This window comes from Lutra lutra, chromosome 16 (genome assembly GCF_902655055.1).
Source record: "Lutra lutra chromosome 16, mLutLut1.2, whole genome shotgun sequence".
Lineage (NCBI taxonomy): Eukaryota > Metazoa > Chordata > Mammalia > Carnivora > Mustelidae > Lutra > Lutra lutra.
Window position 1 is genome coordinate 35429997 of NC_062293.1, and position 25046 is coordinate 35455042.

The 25046-nt window shown below is 36.7% G+C and overlaps 1 protein-coding gene across 9 annotated transcripts in view; it reads right to left on the reverse strand.

Moving 5' to 3' along the window:
• Nucleotides 1–25046, reverse strand: part of BCAS3 (BCAS3 microtubule associated cell migration factor) — a 592326-nt gene that overhangs the window by 269738 nt on the left and 297542 nt on the right. For all 9 annotated transcript variants that reach the window (XM_047708851.1, XM_047708852.1, XM_047708848.1 and 6 more), the window contains 2 exons: nucleotides 7076–7176; nucleotides 4378–4574 (listed from right to left, as the gene is read on the reverse strand). In XM_047708851.1, coding sequence (XP_047564807.1) covers nucleotides 4378–4574; nucleotides 7076–7176 — 298 coding nt within the window. The remainder of the gene's footprint in view (nucleotides 1–4377; nucleotides 4575–7075; nucleotides 7177–25046) is intronic.

Sequence of the window (25046 nt, forward strand, 5' to 3'; positions counted from 1 at the left end):
TCCAAGGGACAAATCTGAAGAGTTTTGATACTTTTCAAATTCATGAATAGCACCATACCTAGTAACACCCACCATAAAAGGCAGCATATATTAGATTCGAAATTTTGAGGAACTCCCTTACAATCCTGAATGAAAGTTACTTTATATATGACAAGAAGCATAGGAAAACAAAGCTGTGTTGGAATGTGATAGCCACAGGTTTAGCTAAAATCACTATTATCTGAGTTACCACCATAAAATTATCAATTAGCATGTAAGAATCAATTTGAGTATCAGCAAAACTGCAATATACTACATATAATTTCAAGTTGCTTAGGAATGATAAATCTATAAATGCCAAGAGTCGCTTTCCAGCTGTATTAGATAAATACTATTAAGATTAAAAAATTGGTATGATTAGAAGATCTGAGACCCACATGCAACTTAGAAGAATAAAAACCTGTTATAGCAATATAAGCATTCATTTTCAGTAATTCATTCATCCAATGAGTATTTGCTGAATATTAAACATGTGTCAGTATTATTCTAGGGATAGGCAGAAACAAAACATGAACTAGAAGGTCTATGTGTGGATATGTGGTCTAGCACATGACTGATGCAAAAGAAAAGTGTGAAAATGAGTGAAATAGGCAATAAGAGCTCAGAATGAGAAAAGGGAGTAATGAATACATGGTCCACAGCAGACTTAAAGATCTCGTGGAGGTGGAACATGAATTGAATGTGGACACAGTCATAGGCTATGTATATATGCAGAGGAGCAAGAAGCACTCCTTCAGCATAGAATGAGAACAAACAGACCCTTGGATTGGTAACTAAGCATGACAAACGCAGGGCAGCTTGAGGAGCATGATTTGGCTGAAGTACAGAGTTTCCAGGGATCCCGGTGGAAGATAAGAGGTTGATAAATGCCATGGGACAGATTATAGAAGTCTGAAATGCCAAGAACAGACTGCAGAAAAAGAATACTTACTAAAAGCACAGTTTAAATGTTTGTCTATCTGTTTTGTGAGAAAAGTACTGAGAACAAAGACTGGTTGCTGCCATTGCAGACAGCAGGTACCACCTAACCTTTGTTCTACCCCAGCTGATTGCTACACCAGTCATGGTAACCCTATCAGCTCCTGGCAGAAATTAATCAGCTCCATGATGGGCAGGCCTAAGCAAATTTGGGCCAGTGAGAAAAGAGGAGCCATTTATTTGAAATGTCTGGAAAAAATGTTTTCTGGTTCTTAACAGAAATAAGAAAATACATAGTTAGATATGGTCAGTTCATCCAAAGTAAAGCCCCTTCCTGGTCTAAACAACTTAAGTGGGCTAATAAATTTCCTATCATTAATTCAATTTATATCAGGGCTTCTGAATAATCGAGTTGTGGGTGGGGTAAAACAAGGCTGGCATGAACTGATGTGTTGAAGCAGATACATGGGGGCTTATTCTATTATTTTCTTTAGTTTTAACTATGTTTATTTATGTTCAAAATTTTTCCATAATACAAATGACAAAAATAAAAACAAACTGGTAGAGGTGATAGAAATGTTCTGGAATTGGATAGTGGGGATACCGTCCAACATAGTGAATATACTAAAAACTGCTAAATTATACCGTGAATTTTATGTTATGTGAATTATGTATCACTTAAAATAAAATAACATAAATGAGGTCTGAGGATCAAATGTATAACACGATGACTGTAGTTGATAACACTATATTATATAACCGAAATTTGATGAAAGTAAAACTTTAGATGTCCTCACTAAAATAATCACAATACATATATACTAAATATGTGAGCTGATGGATGTGTTAAGTAACTAGATGAAAAAAATAAAACAATAAAGTAAAAGGAGCTAATCTTGAGTAGAAAACTAGACTTTGTATCTTAGCTTCTTTTACATGATCTATTTCTCAGATCTAAAAATAAATATTTCATTGACCTTTTTTTAGTTTAACTTCCGGCTCCAAGTAAGGAGCTGCCATGAGTTTAAGCTAACCCTGGTTCCCTTCTGGACATGACAGTCAATTCTATACCTGCCTCCTCCCCACTTAGGGTGGGATATAGGGAGGTAGACTGTCACAGCATCACATCATTTTTAGTGCTGTCTTGTGGAGTACAGGAAAGGTACCAGGTGTAAAGAGTTGGCTGAATAAAAAACATCTAATAAATCTTTTACAATTTGAAGGAGAATATAAGAATAACAGCCATAGTGCCATTGTACATAGCCTAAAGAAATGCAGAAGAAATAGAGATGAAGCACTCAGAGCAACAGGAAACAGGAATGGAGAGAATATAAATACTTGGATTTCTAATTGGATGCTAGGCCGGAAATGGTACTAAAGAGGCCACTTATAATTCAAATTATGTAAGTTGAATCTGAATTTCCCATCAAAACTGTGTTCTAATGGAAGTTAAGGTTTTAACGAAGGGCCCATATGCTCAGATTTTTAGATATAAATTATAAGAGCAATCAAAAGAAATGTATAAGCCTGTGACTCAGTATAAAGGTATCTAAAGTTTAGATTTATCCAATCAACAGGACCATAATTGGGGCGCCTGGGTGGCTCAGTCAGTTAAGCATCTGACTCTTGGTCTCAGCTCAGGTCTTGATCTTGGGGTCCTGAGTTCAGGCCCTATGATGGCTGTGGAGTCTATTTAAAAAACAAAAACAAAAAAAACCGGGGACAATATCCTAATCAAATACATACAGCTTAAAATCATTTAAATGACAAATACTGGGAGTGCTTTAGTGTAAGAAAAAGGAAAGCCCCTGAGAAAAATTGTAGAAAGAATTTAGGACAGAGGCTGTCTAAAGATGCACGTTAGAGAGCTCTTAGGTGAAGGGCTATGTTTGAAGTAAAGAGTCATGAAGCAAGCTGGAGGTTACAAAGCAAAGGAACAGAGCTGCATATATAAGAAGCTAGAGATATCCTCCAAAGAAAAGGGACAAGGGCTTATTATAGTACCAGGTGACAGTCATCAGAGAAAAAAAAGGATCTTGTGAATAGTTCAATAAAAAGAATAAACACAGTTTTATGGGTTGTCTATTTAAAATGCCTTATTTATTAACATTTGAGTACTCAAATGACTTATAAACATGAATGACTACACACTGAATCATTAAATTGAGGACTGACAACTTCCTGAAAATGGACAATCTACAGCAGATCACATTTGACAGTTAGTACCAGTGAAAATGGGTTTAGCACTCAGTATTGACACTATTGCCTGACATCTTGAGGGAAAAGTTCCACTTCTGAAAAGCTGAAAGACATGCTAGGTTTAAAAAAAAAAAAAAAAAAAAAAAAAAAGCAAAAATGTATGGAAGAAAGAAATAAAGTACAAACAAAAAATTAAGACACTGAAAAAGATATTATAGGAGACATGTTTCCATTATACCAATTACTTTTATTTTTAAAGCAAACTCTACACCCAATGTGGGGCTTCAACTCAGGACCCTGAGATCAGGAGTCTCATGCTCTACTGACTGAGCCAGTCAGGCACTCAATGAATTACTCTTAAGGAAGAAACATTAGGCCTCATCTACAACAGCTTTTGCATTGTTAGACGAACAGATACTGACAGAAAGATATATAAAAATGTATTTCCAATATATAACTGGGACACATTTTTCATAATTTTTAAAGGAAAAGGTCTATTTTATATTCAAGTAAGATACATTACAGAACTTTTTGTAAGAGAAGACAAGGTAAGGGAGATTACATTGCATTAGACTGAGCCCTTTATTGTTGAATCAGAATGTGTCAGGTCTGGATAGAACAAATTAAACTGGTAGGCAAACCTGAGACTACAAAAGTCAAAAAGTTCTCAGTTGCTTTAGAAAAAAATCTTTAATAATAAAAAGCATACTTCATAAACTTTATACTGTGATTCTTACAAGTGAGGGCCAGAGCACGTATATGATGAATAAGTGTGTGTGTGTGTGTGTGTGTGTGTGTGTGTGTGTGTGTATTAAACTATAAGTCAATTTATATCAATTCTTTCTCATCCAAAAACTTTTTAAAGCCTAAAAGAAGGAATAAGTAGGATTTAGATGAAGTTAGTTGAAAGATGAAGATCAGGAAGGGAGGGTACCCTCAGACTTTAAGCAGTTAGAAATATGAGGAAGGCAGCATAAAATGAGATTTTTTTTTAAATGCACTGAATATTAGATTTAGGGAAATACAATCTGAAACACAAATATTTATTGAATGTAAGGAAATCCCACATAAGATCCCCAGCAATAATAATGAATCATAAGCTACAGTGGATGTATTTTGCACCACAAAACTGTGCCGAAAAGGAAAATGTCAATATTACCTAGGATGCTCATTAAAAATGAATATATTAATCCAGTCAAATTACTCCTTAGTTCTTCTTACCTGAGACTGTTGAGATCAAGATCATCTGTGTCAAAATCCAAAAGGGGCTGTGGAGTATCACTTGGACCGTGAGACTGCAACACAGATGAACTGGATGATATGACTGTGGTTTGGCCTGAGGGATGGATGGTTTTGAACTGGAACTGTGGACCCATCCACAGACGTCTGTGGGGTCCAGTGTGCGTTACAATTTCTACCTGGAACAGATTACAAATCATGACTTAAATGTCTTATGACCTCCTTTTAAGAGCCTATCTCGATCTTCCCATCCTGCCTCCAAACACCCTCCACACCCATCTTAACCCAGTGGGAGAGGTACAAGGCATTCACATTCCAAAGGCAATGGTAATCACAGCCTATATACTCATTCTCTACATCCCTCTACTGGTTTTTACCAAAATAAATAAAAAATTCATTCTGTGTGTGTGTGTGTGTGTGTGTGTGTGTGTATTTATATAGGTGTGAGCATGCACATGTACACACACACGCACACACACACACACATGTTCCACACGTAATACAACACAAAAGTCAAAGAGTAAAAGGACCAGTTGCCTGCCTCTCATATAACTAGCACCAATTCCCTAGGGACTACCTTCTTCATTCATTCATTCTAGACAGTACTTACCACTTACTACACCTATCAATCCACAGATTAAAAGTAATTCCTTCACTGAGGATCAAGCTCATGACAAACTAGAAGCTGTTCTTGAACTATCCAAGGAAAGGAAAAGGTCTGAAATAATTTTTAACACCCAAAGCCAGTTTCTTTCCATAATTAAATATTGGAATATTTACTATGCTACCCTCAAATCCCCCCAAATCAACTTTTAAATGAAGAGAGTAGTATATACTTTCTCTCAGACTAGATTTGTCTTCAAAATGCCATTATTTAATTAGAATGTTTCCTCCACTACCACGAACACTGACACAGGTATTTTAAGTGCTATGAAACAGTAATACTGTTTGTGAATTTCATGCTCTATGGAGGGGACAGGGAATGGTGCCAATATTAAAGACTTTAGAGACAAAGCAGAGTGTAGAGGATACAGAGTAAAACCTGAAGATAAACATATCATATGATTTTATAAGTGAGCAACTATAAGAAGAGACTAAATATGCAAATGTTTGATGAAAGACTACCTCTTCAAGTCTTTAATTGCTATATCTGTGTCTGTATATACACTTTATGGAACTGACTTCCCATGCGCCATAGTTTTACCCTGAGTTCTTTCATATTTAATCACATTTCTCTGATAGCGGTGATTAATTCCTAACAAAACATAACTGAAAAGGTTCACAGAATGCAGCTCTGTGTTTGGTAAATCCTAAAGGGCAGAAGCATCACGGTCTTGGAACAATATTCTCATTCCCACTAATCACAGGGCGAAAAATACTCAGATTTAGGACAGCAATTTCTGATTCAAGTAGTTGTATTCTGCAATGTAAATTAGGCCACAGATAAAGCATTCTGTGTATTTTAAGCTCAAAACCATCCGTGTCACAGAGCCGAGAGGTAAACAGATGCCTATGCAATTTCACCGAGGCGATGGCCAGATGTTCCTATTCACTCTCCTGTTGTGTGCAGTACAAACATATTGTATATACTTTCACACTGACAGCACACATTACCCCTTTTTCTAATTGAAAAGTTGAAGTGAAGGACAGTGCTTTCTTTGCCAGCATTTTTGTTGTTGTTGTTTTTTACTTTACTGTGGTATCCTCAAGACAGGAGGCACCTCCATATACCAGGAACAGAAGCACTGGCCCTCCTTCAAGAGGCTTCCTACGAGTACTTCAGGTGTAATGAAGTTTATGTCACCTAGAAACAATGTGGATGCTCTGGCTTCCAGATTCCTTTTAGTTTTTCAGGCTACCCTCCCTGAGAAAGCAGTGAAACTGCAAGGCCTCCATGAGGCACCTGTCTGATGACAAGCTGCTTGGATTGGTAATCTGAGACAGGTCATTAACTTCACCAAATGATGTCAGACTTGAGGCAGACATAACAGCATTTGTAATGAAGTCATTCGTAATCTCATCATTTTGAAATCTGCCCAAGTATCTTTTGTTTCAAAGCCCTTGAGATGAAGACGGCTTCACCTGGTAAGGGGAGGAAGGGTCAGCTGGAGTGGTCACAGGACGGACTTAGAGACCAGTGCAGGCAGCAGTCCAGGAGCCGAGGGAAGAAACCCAGCCGGGCACAATCAGGACGTGTGCAGATTAGAAGGCTGACCTTTTCTAATCAGAGTATGGGTCTAATCTTCAGGAAATGTTGGCTCCACAAAACATAGCCAACACATTGTTGAATGGCTTCACGGTTTCAACAAGACCAATTCTCATTTTAATCTAAATAGTCCATCTAAAACCCAAGGTTCTAAGGGATATCAATGGATTGTCTGAAAGCTATGCATATATTATACCCTCTGTATGAAAGCTAATGTACACACACACACACACACACACACGTATATAATACATATAAAATATATGTGTATGTATCCTTGTAGCAGTAGTTATAAGAAATTCTTAATATGGAAAGACATCTGATTAATTCTTGATGATCCCACAAAGAGTTCCCAAGTCTGCCCATTCTCCTCTAAGGAAAATAATTTTTAAGTTTGCAGAATTCAAGCATAAACACAGACAATGGATCTCTGTCTTCTTTCACTTTAACAGGCCAAACATTTTAGAGTTTTACCTGAGAAAGCCATTCTTCATCTTCCTGTCCACTATGGTCAGAAGCTAAACTGTCATAGGACCCATGCCGAGTAATGGGCCCCGGACTTCCAGGGGGGACCACTGTAGGAGAAAGAAAACATATTTAAGCAACTTTAACTCACGCAGTGGAAAAATTCATGTGGCCGCAACCATCCTGGTTACTGTGTTAATTTTTAAGATAAAATAGGACATTTAATGCACAAAGCCAATTCAAATAATTGATGAATAAGAAAGACTGAATTTCTTAGGAATAAGAAAGATTTCCAATGAAGAGTACACTTTAAAAAGTATCTACAGGAATTTCATCATGACAGGTATCAGTGTAAACGAAGTAACAACCAACTGCACCTTAGCAGCATGAGTACATTAAGGAGCAGTGACAATTCCATCACATGTGCTCAGGATTCAGCACATTTCAGTTATCTCTAATTAACAAAGAAATGAATTTGATGCAGTTCCTATAATTTGGGAAGGAATTTTTTTTTTAATTTTATTTTTTATAAACATATATTTTTATCCCCAGGGGTACAGGTCTGCGAATCGCCAGGTTTACACACTTCACAGCACTCACCATAGCACATACCCTCCCCAATATCTATAACCCCACCCCCCCTCTCCCAACCCCCCTCCCCCCATCAACCCTCAGTTTGTTTTGTGAGATTAAGAGTCACTTATGGTTTGTCTCCCTCCCAATCCCATCTTGTTATATTTATTCTTCTCCTACCCCCTTAACCCCCCATATTGCATCTCCTCTCCCTCATATCAGGGAGATCATATGATAGTTGTCTTTCTCCGATTGACTTATTTCACTAAGCATGATACCCTCTAGTTCCATCCATGTCGTCGCAAATGGCAAGATTTCATTTCTTTTGATGGCTGCATAGTATTCCATTGTGTATATATACCACATCTTCTTTATCCATTCGTCTGTTGATGGACATCTAGGTTCTTTCCATAGTTTGGCTATTGTAGACATTGCTGCTATAAACATTCGGGTGCATGTGCCCCTTCGGATCACTACGTTTGGATCTTTAGGGTAAATACCCAGCAGTGCAATTGCTGGGTCATAGGGTAGTTCTATTTTCAACATTTTGAGGAACCTCCATGCTGTTTTCCAGAGTGGTTGCACCAGCTTGCATTCCCACCAACAGTGTAGGAGGGTTCCCCTTTCTCCGCATCCTCGCCAGCATCTGTCATTTCCTGACTTGTTAATTTTAGCCATTCTGACTGGTGTGAGGTGATATCTCATTGTGGTTTTAATTTGGGAAGGAATTTTTAAAACAAACATCAATATTCTTTAAGAGCCTATTTAGTAGTTTCATATAAATTAAAAGGCATAAATATGCATTTTTAACTTAAAAAAACTTCCTGAAACATTTCATTCATCCAAAGAAATATTTCATTTTCTTGGATACTTCAGTAGTTTCCCCAATTCTTAGGTGGTAGAATACAGTTACAAAATACAAAAAAAAAAAAAACAAAAAAAAAAACAAAAAAAAAAAAAACAAACACACAAAAAAACACCAAAAAAAAACCAAAGAGACTATTTTTTCATACAAAGAAGAACCTTTGCTTAGTCAAAGTAATAAAATTATTCAACATTTATTGAATTCCTACTATAAAACAAATATTACCCCAATAAAAACTTAGCCTTTCTTTTTAAAGTCCCATGGTTTTATTCGCTTATTTTTATTATAAATAGACTTTATTTTTTGGATTTTTTAAAAGATTTCATTTATTTGAGAGGGAACGAAAGAGAGAATGCTGAGGGAGAGAGTACAAAGAAGCAGACTCCCCACTAAGCAGAGAGCCTGACATGGAGCTTGATCCCAGGATTCTGAGATTATGATCTGAGCCAAAGGTAGATGCTTAACAGACAGCCACCCAGGTGCCCCAATTTTTTGGAATACTTTTCAGTTAACAGCAAAACTGAGCAGAGGACACACTGATTTCTCATATACTCTCTGCCTCCATCTATGATTTTAATACTAAAAGAAATAAAGCAGTGAAGTACTGGGGGAAGTAGGAAAAAAAGGGGGAAAAAGAGGAAGAAAAGTATGTGAGTACTAAAAAAAAGAAGAAACAGAAAAGAATGAGAAACCAACAATTATCTCATAATTTCCATCACCCAGAGGCTTGTGTGTATGCATCTACATGTGCTAATTCGTTAGGCTACATTCCTAAAAATGAAAGAAAAGGATATGAACATATTTAACTCTTTTTTTTTTAAAGACTTTACTTATTTATTGGACAGACAGAAATCACAAGTAGGCAGAAAGGCAGGCAGAGAGAGGGGGGGAGAAGCAGGCTCCCCACTGAGCAGAGAGCCTGATAAGGGGCTCGACCCAGGACCCTGAGGTCATGACCTGAGCTGAAGGCAGAGGCTTAACCCACTGAGCCACCCAGGTGCCCCCTATTTAACTCTCTTAATGCTGATTAGGAGTTATACCTTCACAAGCAGTGACTGACAATACTAATCTCACTGCACTCTTGTCAAAGTATTCTAAAGAACTAAATCTTAGTGAGATAGAGAAGAACCTAGGGCAAGATTTTAAAGGATGTGTGCTCAAAAAAACCTAACTTACTTGCTGGTGGAGGAGAAGTGGTACCTAAGCTATCAATTACCATCCAGAAAGGGATAAATAGTATTAAAGTGTAAGATTTGCAGTGGTGAAAACAATTAGCTACTATTTTTTTCAAAATCATAGTTCAACTTCTAAGTGGCATGCTGCCATTTGGCATAAAACACCAGTGATCACCACAGAATAACATCTAATTTCTTACAATTCTCAATGATTATCATAAAGAAAAGAGCATCATAATAATTATCTAATTAATATCTGAGCATCCTCTTGGGAATAATTTGGTGTATATTATAAAACTGTTAAATTTATGCTTGCAAAAGGCTGAGTTGTTCCTAAACCATTTATCTTTTCAATAAATAAATTTAATACTAAATTCTTTTTTAAAAAGATTTACTTAGGGGTGCCTGGGTGGCTCAGTGAGTTAAGCCTCTGCCTTCGGCTCAGGCCATTATCTCAGGGTCCTTGGATCGAGCCCTGCATCGGGCTCTCTGCTCAGCGGGGAACCTGCTTCCTCCCATCTCTCTCTGCCTGCCTCTCTGCCTACTTGTGATCTCTCTGCCAAATAAATAAATAAAATCTTAAAAAAAAAAAAAAGATTTACTTATTTGGGAGGGGTGGGGGGGAGAGAAGGAATTTCAAGCAGATTCCCACTGAGTGTGGAGCCCAGGGAGGGCTTACTGTCACAACTCTGAGATCATGACCTGAGCTGAAATCAAGAATCAGAAGCTTAAACCGACTGAGTCACCCAGGCACCCCTGTATTAAGTTTTTAATACAGAAAAAGTGGATCCTTCAAACCCTCTATAAATAAGAGTCAAGAAGGTGACTAAGGACAAATATCTAAAGGTCAGGACATACTTTGGAAAGGAGTTGAGGGCAGAGAAGATTTTAAAGAGGTGAGGGTATGGGCCATGAAGATATGTGAGGGGAAAGTGTCACAAAGAGAATATAAAGTACAAAGATTTTGAAGTGGGAGCATAAGGAAAATGTTTTGATAATTATAAGGAGGTGACACGGTTGGGTGTGGTAAGGCAGGCTGAAAATAGAAGATGAGTCAGTAAAACAAAGGGGGTGGGGAGGGAGGACCAGCAGATGGCTTAGGGCTCCCCCTACCCCAATAAAGCTAGGGTATTGTGAAAGAAAGGTATTAGAATGTTGTAAAGAGAAGTGAGAAACTGCATCCTTGTATAACTAACTAGTATTTAATGAGAATGTTTTCAGGAGTTCACATTGCATTCTATATATGCTGAGCCCAGGCTAGTACCTGTCACAGAATAAGCATTCTCTCAGTATTCAGTGAATGGAATTTTGGATTTTGGACTATGCAAGGACACCAGAATGGTTGGACATTTATTTATCCCTTATCAAAATGGGATAAACTTAATAAGAGTACAGTGTCGGGGAAGGAGTAAAGAGTAGGATTGTAGTTGAAACAAGATTAGTCATGAGTTGATCATTGTTGAAGCTGGATGATAGGTACATGGAGAGTCATTTATACTATTGTTTTCTAATTTTGTGTATGTCTGGCATTTCCCATAGTAAAAGGTTCAAAAGAGAAGAAGAAAAAGAATCCCTCCTCCCAACTATCTCCCTACTTTCCAAAGAAAGTGAAAAAATATGAAATACATATCTATGAAACATTAAATCTGAATCCTGAATTCCTAAATAGAGATTTTAAGAGTTCCATACCTTATGCTCACTAAAAAATAATTTTCCAATAGCTTTGAAGCATCCAGAAGATTCATAATAAAAAATAAAAGTCTGATGGGGTAACATTTTTAACATCAAATAAATATCCTTCCCTCTCTCTCATTTTTGTGTTTAAAAATTTTCCCCAATCCAGGTGGGAAGAACATTCCACATTCACTACTTTAAGGAAGCAATGACATGCCAAGTCAGGATGAAAAAATAATTAAAAACTCTGACCGTGGCATAAGAAAAAAACTTGAAAGTATGATAATTAAGAGCAAGGCTTCTATACTTTCTAACCAGCCAATTATTAGGAAAGATTGAGATTAGAGCAAGAGTACCATCAGCAGAAAGGGGTAAAACAAGGGTCCTTAAGGAAGGGTAAAAAAATAACAGAATCCCATGAGTTTTAGAGATAAAACATCTGTAAAAAATACTATCTTCATTCTCGGGTAGAGTTCAAAGAAATAGCAAGAAATCCCACCTGGTTCAAGAGAAGAAGAAGTGTGTACACAGAGTGTCTACACAGTCAAGTCTGTGATAATCTCTCCAAGTTCCCTGTGGATCAGCTGAGAATAGTCCTTCATATGTGTACAAGAGGAACAGGGATGAGATTCAGAGAACTGACAGGCTTTGGAAAGGCTTTGAAGTAGAAACAAGGATGGATACTACAGAGACCTATCAGAACCTGTAACCAGTGATCAGGTAGGGAACTGGGACATCCCGCAGTGGTAACAATAAGGATAAAACATCTCCAACTCTCCCATCTCTTATCTCTGCACTCTGTAAGTTCTATAGAATTTAGAAGCAATTTTGGAGGGGCGTGTAACTGATTGAGATTAATTTTTCCACATTTGTTAGAAAGAAGGCATGGGGGCGCCTGGGTGGCTCAGTGGGTTAAAGCCTGTGCCTTTGGCTCAGGTCATGATCCCAGAGTCCTGGGATTGAGCCCCGCATAGGGCTCTCTGCTCAGCAGGGAGCCTGCTTCCTCCTCTTTCTCTCTGCTTGTCTCCCTGCCTACTTGTGGTCTCTGTCAAATAAATAAATAAAATCTTTAAAAAAAAAAAAAGAAGGCATGAAGGAGAATTATGTAAGAGAGTTTGTTTATAGAAAAAAAATCAAGTTCCACGTCTCACAAGTCTGAGTTTAATGGACCAACATAGACAACTTCTATATAAAGAAAAATGTTTAGTATCTTTTATATTTACCAACTATTCTTAGATCATTAATAAACTTGGGACAGGAAAAGAATGTGGAATTTTGTAGTAAAAATCTCTGCCATGTTCCTTCCCTACCTTAGGAACAGTAATTTAAAACAAACCTAACTAGAAAGGTTACACTGCCAATTTCCTATAGAGAATACAACTTCAAAAGTACTGCCTCTACACACAGGCATGTGGTAAGTATAGATCAACAAGCAAGGGCAGGATGAGCAGATCATTATGAGGTAACTGTGAGCCAGACTTTGTTTATATTATGTTCTCAGGAAAGCAGATCATGCTTCTAGTGAGTAAATAAATGCTAAAAAAAAAATCACGAAGTGTATTTTGCTGTCTTACAGTGATAGATGAGTGTGTCTATGTGTACATATGTGTTTCTATGTATATATTTATATATTTTAATATGTGTTTATGTGCAAAGCAAACAAAAACAAATCTGTTTCACTGCCGACCTTTGCAAATTAGTCCTGTTAATCTAAACTCTAAAACGTTCAAATCAGTAGAACAACATAAGTAAAATTATGAACAGGCAGATGAAATGCACCTTTGATAACGATCCTATGTCTGAATCCCACAACAAAATTCTTAATATTATAAAGTGGAAAATGTCAACCCATAATATAACTTCTCAAATATGTAAATAGTTTGTACAAGTTCTCTGGTTTTGACTTTTTAGATGTCTTCTGCACTGTAATGTAAGGATCAATCAGTATAGAATTTTTACAAATTACCCATATAAAATATAGTATTTCTGAGTTAGAGAAAGTTAAAAGTATTAATTTAGATGCTGTTAAACTACAGCTACAAAGTATTAAGCTACTCAAATAATAACTCCTAAATTAAAGAGTTATAAACATTGTATTTTCTTAAAGATTTTATTTATGTGGGGCATTTGGGTGGCTCAGTCAGTTAAGCATCTGCCTTTAGCTTGGATCATGATCCCAAGGTCCTGGGATCAACCCCTGCACTGTGTTCCCCACTCAGTGGGGTGCCTGCTTCTCCCTCTGCCTGCCACTCCCCCTGCTTATGCTCTCTCTCTCTCTCAAATAAATAAAATAAAATAAAATAAATCCTTCTTTCAATTATTTTTTAAAATTTATTTGAGAGAGAGAGAGAGAAAGAGAGAGCACAAGCAGGGGGGAGGTACAGAGGGAGAAGCCAACTCCCCGCCAAGCAGAACTCTAATGTGGGGCTTGATCCCAGGACTCTGAGGGTCAGACATTTAATGCACTGAGCCGCCCAGGTGCACAAAGAGTTATAAACATTATATTAACAGACCTCTAAAGACACTCAGGTGTTCTTCTTAAGTAAATAATGGTCTGTATTCATTATAGTAACCAGAATGAATACAGACCATTATTTTATTGTAGGTTAGGATATGTAAGATTAAATCAAGTTTCCAAAAATGAGTTATTACCAGTCCTAGAGAAATTTAAACCTCTTGACATTTCAGGATGTTTCCCCCAAAACAATAACAGTATATCCTAAATTATAAGGAACCAAATTCTTTCTAAAATACCCAGAAAGTAATAACTAGATCTCAGTAACCTAGGTTCATCTGCAAAGTATCTAGTCTTCCAGTTAGAGGATAAGTTTTTACAATTAATATATTGAGGATATTAGGGCAGGTAATTATTTTTCTTAGTGTATTAGTCATGGTTTAGATATTCAGAAAAAAGCCAGATCTCCTAACTGGGGCATTTACAACACAGTGCACAGAGTCTAGGTATTCTGTTAAGATGAAAGAATAAATGGAATAATTATTTGCTCCCAGCACCATTTGCTTTTAAAGCAATGAAAGGAAAAAGATTTGACAATGCATATCCAAATAAACAGATAAACCACCAACAGGTTATAAGCATCCTTTACACATGAACTAACACACAAAGCATAATACTAACAATGAGCAGTGCTTATTTGTGAAGCCAATGAAGGAAAAATCCATTTGGTTCTGCTCTCTTCTTGTTCTACTCTTCCCTACATTTCTTGAACTCCCAGTAATAAATTCTCTTATACGGAGCTCTGGAAGCTTCAGGAGACATAGCTAATCAACTACAGGTTCTGTTGCCAGTGAACTCCACACTCCCAACTTCCGGGGATATAAAATAGCTATTCTCCTTGAAATGAACCTCACTATTGGAATCAGGGAAATCCACTTTTCAAATAATGGGCAAAACCCTAGTCCAACTGCTATCTAGTTTTTTATGTGAGATATACCTCTCTGCTTTATCTCCTGTTGAAAAACCTACAATATGTTCATAAGCTGAACATATAAATCTAGAAAGAGACTTAGGGAGTCTTTTAATATGAAGAAATGAAGGTGGATCCAAAGGTTTTTATTTGGAGAACTGAGTACGAGCTGGTCAAACTGGCAGCTCTGTGGGCAATGGAACAAAGAATTCTTCGAGAGATTCAAGACCAAAAGCAGCTTGTTTCCTACTTCCTACTGTAACCCCACCAATCCTCCACAAACAATAAAACCTTCGCCATACTGAAGTCTTTAGTGGAGACCGGAGAGGTGAATAATGTTGTGCCGGCATTATTCAGTCCTTTCAGTTACTTAGGGGACCAACATTCCTTTTTCCAGCAAAAGAAAAATTTGTGAGTTAAATGACATCATGTTGCCTTGAATGAAACAGTTCAGGCTCAAAGTTCACCCAAAGGCCAACAATGATAAACTCTCATCCAAGGACAAATTTCAGTACATTTTTGGTACTTATTAAAAACAGCATTTATATCACAGCCATACAATAAGTGAGGGCTCTTTACCAAACTGTTTCTGATCAGAAAGCACTCAGGACCTGAGGAAGAAATGCTGCTTGGGAATGCAGTTTCCCAGCACAGAAACCAAAATGTGCCTTTTAAAAAGTAAGGCTCAAAAGACAAATAATCCCAAAGCAAAGTGGTCTATGGCATTTCCCAATGAACAAGCAATTCACAAAAGAGACAATGCAACAGCCAACAAGAACGTGTAAATGGCAGTAATCAGAAACTTGCAAATTAAAACAAGTCAGGCTTTCCTACTATCAAACTGGCAAAAATTAAACCTTGGCCTTTTAAACAATAATTTTTTTAACAAGGGAGAAGGCTCTCAGGTCAAAAATAACACACCTAAATACATTGAGAAATGGTAAACATTCTTATTAAGGAAGCAACTCTCTTTCTACTGAAGTCTAGATGGAAGTTTTTCTCTGATTTATAAATGTTTCCATATGTCATACACAGAGCAGTTAAGCAGCAGCACTAGATATTACTGGCCATTCTGTTTATTAGGAGCCAACTTTTGTACCAGAGCAACAACAGCTGAAATGTTACAATACATAAGAGGGAACAAGCGTTACCTACGTTATATACTAAACAGATCAATGATTTTCCTTGCACCCTGACCCTGTGGAACCATAGATGTTCTCTAATTAATTATTAAAGTTTTCTAACAGTCAGTCATTGTACATCTCTGGTTTCACTTTCCTTTTATTCCACATTCCCAGAAGAACAGTCACAGGCAATATATAATTAGAAAACTGACATATCCTCATTGCCTATGAGATAATAGATTTCGCTGAGTAACTGACAACCCTGGGTGCATCTCTTCCCCGCCCTGCTCTGTCTCCTTTTCCCTCCCCCTTTGGTATCATATCATATTCCCACAGAAGACATAAACTAAGGAGCTTTCATTTGTTATTCCAGTTGCTATAATGGTCATTTGACATATAGCATCTGGACAAGTTATACCTGGAGATAATCTGGAAGGGTTCACAATTTAGTTTTGCTCAACATCACCGTAAATTCTGTAGAATGAAGAGAAAGAATAAAACATGCTGGCTTCATGCTACCAGCGAGATCAGCTATTCCACTAAAAAACTTCACGCTATCCCAATATACTTCCAAGAACTAAAAAGACTACAACAATCCCTTCAAAACATTCGCAGTTAAGGTCACGGTAGAGTTTATTTACCTGGAATGATGCAAGCAGTGCCTATTTAATGTGTATGATGGCAACTCGATTCTTAGTACAACCACATTATATATACATTAAAACAACAGCATGACAGCTTAAAAAGTCCACCCTTACTATTTTAAAAGATCATATTATAACTATGTAATACCTTGCTTGTGTTTATAGCTAACAACTTTGTCTTACTACGGGTTATAGAATGGTTTTGTTGTTATTTAGACTTAACATGATTGGGTAGGTTCTACTTCACACTGTTCCAATATACTTCTGAGAACTAAAAAGACTGCAACAATCCCTTCAAAACATTTGCAATTAAGGTCAAGGTAGAGCCAATTTACCTGGAATGATGCACACAGTGCCTATTTAATACCTTGATACCTTTAAAATTACATTTACCATGTATCTATTTAAATTTTGTATTCATAAAAAGTTGTGGAATAAGCACAATCTAATTGATATGGTTAGTGTAGTCAATCCAAGAAGTCAAGAAAGGAAAACAAAGAAATCAGATGGATGTCAATGAATCATAGAAAACAATGTAAGAAATAAAAGTTGAGCTTACTGCATAATGAGTCATGCATTTTCCCCCTTATTTTCTTAGATTCAGTGATGTTTTCTTTAAAGGGGGAGTGCATGGAATTGCTTATATACACTCATTCTCCTACTATTCCACACATAGTCATTTATCATTATCTTTATTTACACACACACATAGCAAATATAGGACCAGCGTTTAGCAACTGCTCAAGTATGTGAACATACATACATGGTAGTATGTGTTTCTGTTGATGAAAATGACTACTTCGCAGGAAGCCAGGTCTCCTAGTGCTAATCCTATGTAGAATTATGAGCTGTAATCCTTCAATAGTGGCAAATGTATTCTTACAGACAACCCTCTATGTTAGATGCATCTCTTTCAAGAATAATCAATTCTCCATTCTAAATTCAAGGAACACTATAAAATATAACACCCTTTACAAAGAGACTAAGATGAGTAGAAGATATGCAGGAACTTTTTTGAATTGATGTCTTGAAGGTAAAAAAAAAAAAATCACTGTTTTCGGTCATTAAACTGTGCTCAGTTACCAATGTACCAATTTGTACAAGGGGCACTAGGCCAGTTATTATAAACTTACTGTTCTTGGTCCCATCTATAATGGCAGCCTCCACAATGAAGTACATACAACAAACAAAAATAAAGGGGAGGCAGTTGTTTATAAATGTAAAACTGACAAATACCATTTTTTTGTAAAGAATTAATGCAGCTTCTTCCCCACTTCACTTATTTAGTATCTAGTTACATATTAGATAAGTCCAGATCATTATACAGCAGAAAGAATTAAGTAACAGATTTTCTCTTGCCTAAGCAAAAGAGGTAAAGTTCTCTTGGCATGGAGAGTTAAAAGCTTTTAGACATGGAAGACATCAACATATGCAACCTATACTTAAGAATATAATAAAAATCTTCCAAACAATCATTAAGGAACCAACAATGTGCTCCACACAACAGAGAAACTACAAGTTCAAATTTTTACCTCTAAATAAATCAGAAAATTCACAGAACCAAGAAGATAGGGGAAGAATGAGACAGAGAATACTAGCCCACAACTACCATAGGGTTTTCTCTCTTTCCAAATGCAAGAAAACAGTTTCAAAGGCTTGCTCTCCCCTCTACTTCTCCATAGTGTAAAACTACCAGAAAGAGTTACCTCTAGAAATCATTGCCATGGAGTAAACTACAGAGTATGTAATGGCATAGTAGTTACTTTTTTTTTTTTTTTTTTTTAGTTCTTATCATTAGATACATACTAAACTATTTGTAGGTGAAAAGATACAACAGTGGGTCTCATACTTTATCTGCCATTCATTTAAAGAAAAAAAAAAAAAAGATTTTGGAGGCACCAAGCTGGCTCAGTCAGTAGAGCATGTGACTCTTGATCTTGGGGTTGTAAGTTTAGCCCCCAGTTAGTGTAAAGATTACTTCAAAATACAATCTTTAGGGGCACCTGGTGGCTCAGTTGGTTAAGTGTCTGCCTTCAGCTCAGGTCATGATCCCAGGGTCCTGTGATCGAGCTCTGTGTCAGGCTCCCTGCTCTATGGGAAGTCTGAAGTCTGTTTTTCCTTCTTCTTTTTCCCCTCCCCACCCCCCACCTGTACTCTCTCTCTCTATCTCTCATTCTCTCTCTCTCTCTCAAATAAATAAATATTTTTAAAAATAAAATCTTAAAAGATTTTAAAGGAACAGAAAAGACAAGAGAGGGACAATGTTGTTAACTGCTGAAATTGGGTAATAGGCAGATTTGTTATACTGGCCAATGTCTTTCTGTGTATGCTTGAACATTTCCATAATTAAATTTTTTAAAGACTGCTGTGTGAAGGTTTGAAAAAAAAACTGGGCAGACTCTTGATCTGCAGACTGACTAAGAGTCATCTTGATTCTTTCCTTGGCTAGGGTATGAGATGTGTGAAGTATTCAGAACTATGTTGTTTTCACACAACACTGTATGTGTGAGAATCATTCATGTTAACTCCTTTAGCTCTGGTTTACTAGATAACATTTAATTTCTATTCTCTATGACAAACCAAAGTAATCTGTCCCTCCTTCCTCTGTTCTTTCCCTTCCTTCTTTCTTTTCCTGTCTTCCTCTTCTCTCCTTCCTTCCTCCTTCTTCATCTTTCTCTCTCATTGCTTTCCAATTTGAAAATCACCTAATTAATATTATATGAATACATGCTTATTATAAACCTCAAAGAACATGAAGTAAAAAAATGAAAGGTTTACTGGAATCATGAAGAGTGATTCCAATGATAATCTTTCAGAAAATCAAATGTTCTTCTGGTATTTTAGAAGTCTTAAGGTTGAGAGTCTTACATTTTTAAGTAAAAGTTTCAGAGTCTTAAGGCAACTATCACAAAGGACTTCCAGGGTAAAGCATTTTTGAATGCAGTGAAAACCAAGAAAAATTTCACTCCCTATAAAATTACTAAGGGAACGAAAATACTCAAAACAAGTAATTCTAAAAGAAATTTCAATTTACATCAGTAAGTTAGAACTGCTAAGAAAAATGTCTTTCTATAGCTTTGAAAATGCACACATATTAGGATAGTGCCATATTTACCCAGATGACCACTAAGAACAGAAGAGGTATAATCTAGCACAATGTTTTATCTTCACTGTTGTTTGTTAACAACAAAGCATCTTTAGCCATGCCATCTGGTAGTATCTCAGTCATAAAGCACTTGGAATTAAGGGAGGCAAAGAAAGACATCCAGAGAGAACAAAGATACCATTTCTATTAACACCAACTACAACCAACAGCTATCTCGTGAGTTTTTATTCTATCCAAGATAATGTGTGAAGACTTTTAGATGAATAATCTTACTTAATCTAACAACGATCCTGTAAAACATGTATTGTCAATTTCCCATTTCAAGGACAGGTAAACTAAAAAGGCCAGGCAGGTTAAGTTATGTGAACAAAATCACTCAGCTAGCAGTTAGTAGAAACAGAATCTAGAACTGCAAACTCCAAAGACCATGTTCTTAATCTGAAGCATAAACTGCCTCAATTCATCATGACTTTACCTAATGAGTTCATTATTTTAAATTAAAATTTTCATATAAACATGTGAAAGATGCTTATCGCCAATATCATTGATTCAGAGTCTCCACGATTTGTGTTTCAGGTCTCCTTTATTTAATATGATCATTTTTATCATCTTAATAAACATCTATGTATCTTGATCTGAGATACCATACGAAGCCATCAAACAATGGAGAAAAATAACCTCGACCAGATGTTCACAACACAAGAAGTTACAGACATTCACAGAAACTTCACAGATAGTGACAGAAACAAAGAAAGTACTTTGGGCCACAGCTCTACATTCTCTGTAATATCCCTGAAGAACCAGAAGACTTCATTTTAAAAATACTGAATTTGCTTTATATTAAAAAGAATATTGACATAACCATGGAAGGACCACTGGCACCTGGAATATAGCCTTGGAAGGCAGCAAAGTGCCCAAAAGAGGAAAAATAAATAAATAAATAAACCACTAGCTTCAAAATACTCCTTATAAATCTCAGCTCTGACCCAGACTTGACATCATATAAGAGTGATTCTGATGTTCTTCATGTGGTCATAAAATACAAAGAAAGCATAGTAGAAAAGGCAAGAAACTGATGGTATAAAAGCAATGAAGGCAATTCAGTGTTTCTCGTCTCCCTACCAAGTTCCACAAAATCACATGGCAAAAAGCCTCCTGTCATATGACAACAATAAGGAGAACAGATTCTAACTGTAGAGAGACAATCTATGGCATTCACCCACAACCTTTATGCCTCGGTCACTGAGTGGTTACCTTTATTAAGACAGATCATGAGAAAAATTTTTTCTAAAAAGGAGAAATTCAGTGATGATAAAAAGCCTACACAGCATCAAAGCAAAAGTAAATAATTTGACTTAAATAAAATGAGAATGCAGATATAAGATGGACAAATAGAGATAAAATGAAGAATTGAGCAGAAAGGCTCAACTATAGAGTTTGCCTATTTTTTTCCACTTTTCTGGAATAATAACTAAAAACTATTTTATAGTTAGTAGAGCCTGAAACCTATAATGCAGCAGAAATCATTATTTTGTATCGGTTAAAGGACAGTAGGTAAGAGCAGTCCTTCTGTTAATGGCAAAGAAGTGTAGATACCCACATAAGTAACACTACCATAAAATAGAGATTTTTGTTTTAACAAAATCCATATTTATGTGATTATATTTCCTATGGTTGAGAGCAGCTATAATTAATGGGTTTCCCTCCTTCTCTTAATGCAGCCATTTGTCAATTCAAATACAGAATGTCCAATCAATTTTGACGTATTTAGTAAGCAATTTGTCAAATGGTGCTATAATCCAGTTAATATATTAATTCTTGTCATGGAGAGAGTTCTGACAACTACAGTTGACCCTTGAGCAAAACAGGGTTTGGGGTGCCAAAGCCCCCCAGTCAAAAATCCATGCATAACTTCTGATTACCCTAAAACTTACTACTAATTGCCTACTGTGACCAGAAAGCTTACCAATAAATAGTCAACACATATTTTGTATGTTATATGTATTATATACTGTATTCTCACAATAAAATTAGCTAGAAAAAATATTTAGAAAATCATAAGGAAGAAAAAATATGTCTATAGTATTATACTATAAAAAATTTATATATAAGTAGACCCACGCAGTTTAAACCCATGCTGTTCAAGGGTCAACCATATGTGGTTTTCCATAACTGGTTTGGAGAGAAAAATCTGTACTGGGACTCAAAGGTCATTCCCTGGAGCTAACACCTCTATGTCCCAATATCTGAGAGCATGCTATATAGCACATCAATTAACAGGAAAACTATTTTGCTGAAATAAAGACAGCTGGGTTCCCCTGGACAGTGTGGTTGCTGATTCCTTGTAATGAGCTGGGTTTCTCTGAATCCCTGTGTATCTCATATTTTTTTTTAAGATTTTATTTATTTATTTGACAGACATAGATCACAAATAGGCAGAGAGGCAGGCGGTGGGGGGAGCAGGGTTCCTGCTGAGGAGAGAGCCCGATGTGGGGCTCGATCCCAGGACCCTGAGATCATGACCTGAGCCGAAGTCAGAGACTTAACCCACTGAGCCACCTAGGCATCCCTCTCATATGTTTTAACAAAGTCAGCAAACCAATACATGTGACACTAAATGTAAACTAAGTATGGTTCTACAGAGGAACAAGGCTTTATTAATGAAATGTATGAATTTTAAACTTAAAAATATTTCTATAAACATTTTCCACTATTCTAAAAACTTCTTCATATGGATTGCTAAGGAAGTAGTCTCAATCCTTTATTTTTTCCTATCCCAACATTCTTCAGGCAAATACACCTATCTACCAGTACTTAACACAGACACTGTACTAAGGCCACACAGTTAGTTACTGGTAGTCAAGCTTCTCGGAAGGCTGACCTTCACTTTCCACAGTGGGAAGCTCTGGACATGACTTTATAAATATATTTCATCCACTCACCACTATGCTATCTCCATCTTTTTCCAGGTCTTTCTATACTCCAGGAAGTAGAGACAGAACAACCAGATGTGCCAGGCTTTTTGTCAGGGGGTCCAAGTTCACATCACAGAAGAAATCTGGACTATAATGACCAAGAAAGGGTCAAATCCTTCCTAAACCCTTCCTTCCTCCTTACCTATCCATCCTTCCTTCCCTCTTTTTCTTCCTAAAGAGAGAGCAAGTGAGTGTGGGGTGGTGAGAGGCAGATACAGGAGAGAGAGAATCTCAAGCAGCCTCCACACCCAGCGCAGAGCCCAACGTGGAGCTCAGTCTTACAACCTTGAAATCATGACCAGAGCTAAAATCAAGAGTTGGACGCTTAACCGACAGAGCCACGCAGGCACCCCAGCCAAACTTTTCATGGGGAGATTTCACACTACCAGTTTGGCAGAGCAGAGGACTAGAAGACAGGTTTTTAACATGTCACGGATAGCCCCACAGCACCTGGGCATAACTGGCAAACACTTTACAAAGATGATGGCCCTCTCCATGCACTACATCCAAACCTCTATTTCTCTAACAGAAAATATAAAAACAGAGATAAAAGCAAACATTTCTAGAAAACAAAACTAAAAAACATGGCAAAAAAATTTTTTAATTACAAGAAAGAAAAGGAACACCACATTCATCTTTCAGACATCAGACTCCCCGTAGCCATTTATGAACCATGCAAAAGCAGAGAAAAAAAAAAAAAAAGCCCAAGTGATTTGGCACAAGGCTGTGTATTTTAAAACCTTCAATGTGTACGAGGCCTCCAGACTACCAGACGTCCCATTGTTTCATGTGTCTGCTAAGAAAGGTGCCCTATGTGTCAGAAAAGCACACTGAATATTTTTCAATGACCCAGGGGGCAAAGGTCACTTATTATAAATGGATAATGAGACCTAATGCAGTGCTCTGAGTATGGACAAAGAAAGGGTCTATCCATAGCCCCTGGTGGATTGGTCATTCAGGCTTTTATTTCCTCTCCACACTTAATGGAGTCAAACAATTGACAGAAATTCTATAGAGAAGGCTGAAACTGAGAGAAACAACTGTATTCTAACTCTGATAGACAGGCACAAATAGCGACCCTGAAATGGCGCCAGAACTCCTGTTACCACTAACATAGCAGACAGCTGTAGCATTCCCCCTAAATTCCCATTTAGTCATTTGTTAGCAATTAACCTTACTGATGGAAGTGATGGCACATCAAACCACAAGCTCCTGCCAATATCAACCCATTACATTATCGCAGGTAAGCAGACACAGATCATTCTGTTCTAGCTCCTTGTTTTTGAAGAAAAGGGCAAACAGATATCCCCATTCCCTCCATCCTATATTCCTGCTAGCCAAGTGACAAAACGCACATTCAGAGATATCAGTATCTGAATATATGAACCTTAAACTCAGGTGGGACAGAATAAATGACATCAGAAGCAGAGATGTGCATAGACTAGTGGCTTTATAACCCATAGATGATTTTTCTTTAATCTATCAGAATCCATGTCCTATCCTAGTCAACCTGCCAAGTAAGAAATAATGATGGTATCCATAGAAAAGAATGTATACTCTCACCTGTACCTGAAAAAAAGCAAGTCATAAAACAACTTAAAGAACATGAAGATACTAGCATCACTTACAATTTTGTAAAATAAAGACATTTAAAAATACAAAACAGTCCTTTATAAAAACTTTCCTTTTGTTTCTTTTTCAATTTTAAGGACAATTAAGAAAGGAAGGTGGATTGACATGTAAACTGTTTTTTGCTACAAATAGTAAATGCTAAAGCAAATTACAGAAATGTCAAGATTTACTTCAGAACGGAGCAAACAGGTCATTAGAATGTAACAGAAAGGATTTCTGATGTTGAAACATCTCAACGATAAATCAGCAAGGACAGAAAAACCAATGAACTATTCCACAGATGTGAAGACCCATGTATAGATTTGGGTATCAATAAGAAGTATGGCTCCCATAGACAAAAAAAAAGGAAGAAGGGAAAAGGGTAATCTAATCCAAACTTTTCAATCCATCATTTGTAAAGTCTGCCGATTGCTGGTGGTACTTTCATTTAACCATTCAACATCTTTTCATTGAAGAAAGGTATTTAAATTTATAATGTTCCCCAAGTTATACAACACATATACACCTAAATTCACAGTTAACACGTCTTAAACTTTTAGCCTCCTAAAGAAAAATACCATTCATTTCACTAAAACAATCTTGCTATGGATGGATGTGTCAGTTGATAAAATTAAGTATAACTAAGAGAAATCATCAAATATAATTCAGTCTGAAGTGGTTTCTGAACTACCTCAGATATTCAGACCTGGAGAGAGGAGTATGACACACCCAATGACCAACAATGGACTATAAATACTCTTTAAATAAGTCCTACATTACAAGTTTCCTCTACAAGAGAAAAACATTT